Genomic DNA, 1,628 nt, shown 5'->3' with positions numbered 1-1,628 from the left:
AGAAATAAATCAGTGTATCTTAATCTTTTAAAAAACTATAGTCAAAAACAAATGGAACTTAAAATGGAGTACAGAAATAGAAATGATTCAGGTTATCCCAATCCTGGATTCCTTTCCTCCCATTATGTACTCAGGATAGGCCTACTTATAATCCCACATATAGAAAAGAGATCTTAGCCATCCCTTCAAAGTCTGAGAATCTCCTATAATTTAGCATTTATTTTTTAAAAAGTTACATAACTTCAGATATAATAGGAGTAGATTAATTAAATTTGCTCACTAAGTGTGGTTATCCACAAATTCTTCCATACTCCTCCTTTTAAGAGATAGAGCCTAATTCCATCTCTCCCTGAACGAAGTCTGGACCCAATAATTTGTTTCCAATGAACAGAAGAATTAAAGTAGTAGTGACCGTGTACAACGTCAAAGACTAAACCATTAAAAGGCATTGTGATTTCCATCACAGTCACGATTTCTCTTCACTCATTTGCTTTGTGGAAAGCCAGGCACCCTACTGAATAGCCAAGAGGGCCACATGGCAAGAAACTGAGGTCTACTGACAACAGCCAGCAAGGAACTACGATCTCCAGCCAACAGTCATGTGAGTGAGACACCTTATAAATGGATCCTCCAGTTCCAGACAAGCCTTTAAAGGACTACAAACCAGAAAGACATCTTGACTGCAACTTCCTGAGAATCCATGAGCAGAACTAGCTCTCCCAGATTTCTGGCCCACAGAAACTATAAAATAAACACTTGCAAGCCAATAACAAAATTAAAATTAAGTTCTGGAGTAATCTGTTATACACAACAGGTCACTAATATAGAGGGCAAATCCTATTATCCTCAGAAAACACGCATACCTTTCCTCCAAAACTGAAGCTTCAGGTTCTCCAGAACCCAAGTTAGAATCTGTTGGTGTCTTGCATGTATAGCTACTGATCTTAGACTTTAGATGAACATTGTGTGCAGTCATTTTATCATCTTGATCCTTTGAATTTCCTGTAGATCTATGAAGATAAGAAATATATAACTGTTTACATTTCTTTAAAAAATATTTCTTCCAGAAATACATAGGTGGGTATATAGACAATATAACATTGGCTATAACAAACATGAAATTGCCCTGTTTAGATTCTAAGACTTAACAACTAGCTCAGGAAGGAAAATTAGTTCTCGGCCCTATCGAGAGTTCCAATTCGAAAGATTCTAATGAGAGAAATGGTGCAGACACGATCTAAGATGTAAGTGATAACGGAAGAGCACTGGGAGACCTTAGCTATAGGCACCTTATGATATACACTACAGAGTTAATCTACCATGGCTTACTGGAGAATCGATAAACAACTAAAATCGTTTTCTTTGATACTCCCAGTCAGCCTACTAAGGGGACAATATGGTCTTCAGAGGGACCCAGTTCATCTCTTCGGTAGCTGCCAGCTTCTTTAGGTTCTACTATCCTTCTGGGTCCTACCATTAGAGTCAAAAGAAATAAAAGGAATTGTAAGAGACCACTATGAACAGCTTAATGCCAATAATCAGACAACCTAGATGAAATGGACAAATTCCTAGAAACACAAATTACCAAAACTGATTCAAGAATAAACAATCTCAAAAGACCTATGAAA

At 37.1% G+C, this 1,628-nt stretch overlaps 1 protein-coding gene across 1 annotated transcript in view; it reads right to left on the bottom strand.

Moving 5' to 3' along the window:
• CENPC (centromere protein C) overlaps nucleotides 1-1,628 on the bottom strand; it is a 105,556-nt gene that overhangs the window by 16,940 nt on the left and 86,988 nt on the right. Inside the window, 1 exon segment of the mRNA XM_012645340.1 lies at nucleotides 808-1,010. Within this exon segment, the coding sequence (XP_012500794.1) occupies nucleotides 808-1,010 (203 nt within the window).

Source organism: Propithecus coquereli, unplaced genomic scaffold, assembly GCF_000956105.1.
Source record: "Propithecus coquereli isolate 6110/MARCELLA unplaced genomic scaffold, Pcoq_1.0 Scaffold230, whole genome shotgun sequence".
Lineage (NCBI taxonomy): Eukaryota > Metazoa > Chordata > Mammalia > Primates > Indriidae > Propithecus > Propithecus coquereli.
The sequence above is the reverse complement of the archived record's forward strand: the minus strand, read 5'-3'. Positions and strand labels throughout refer to the sequence as shown.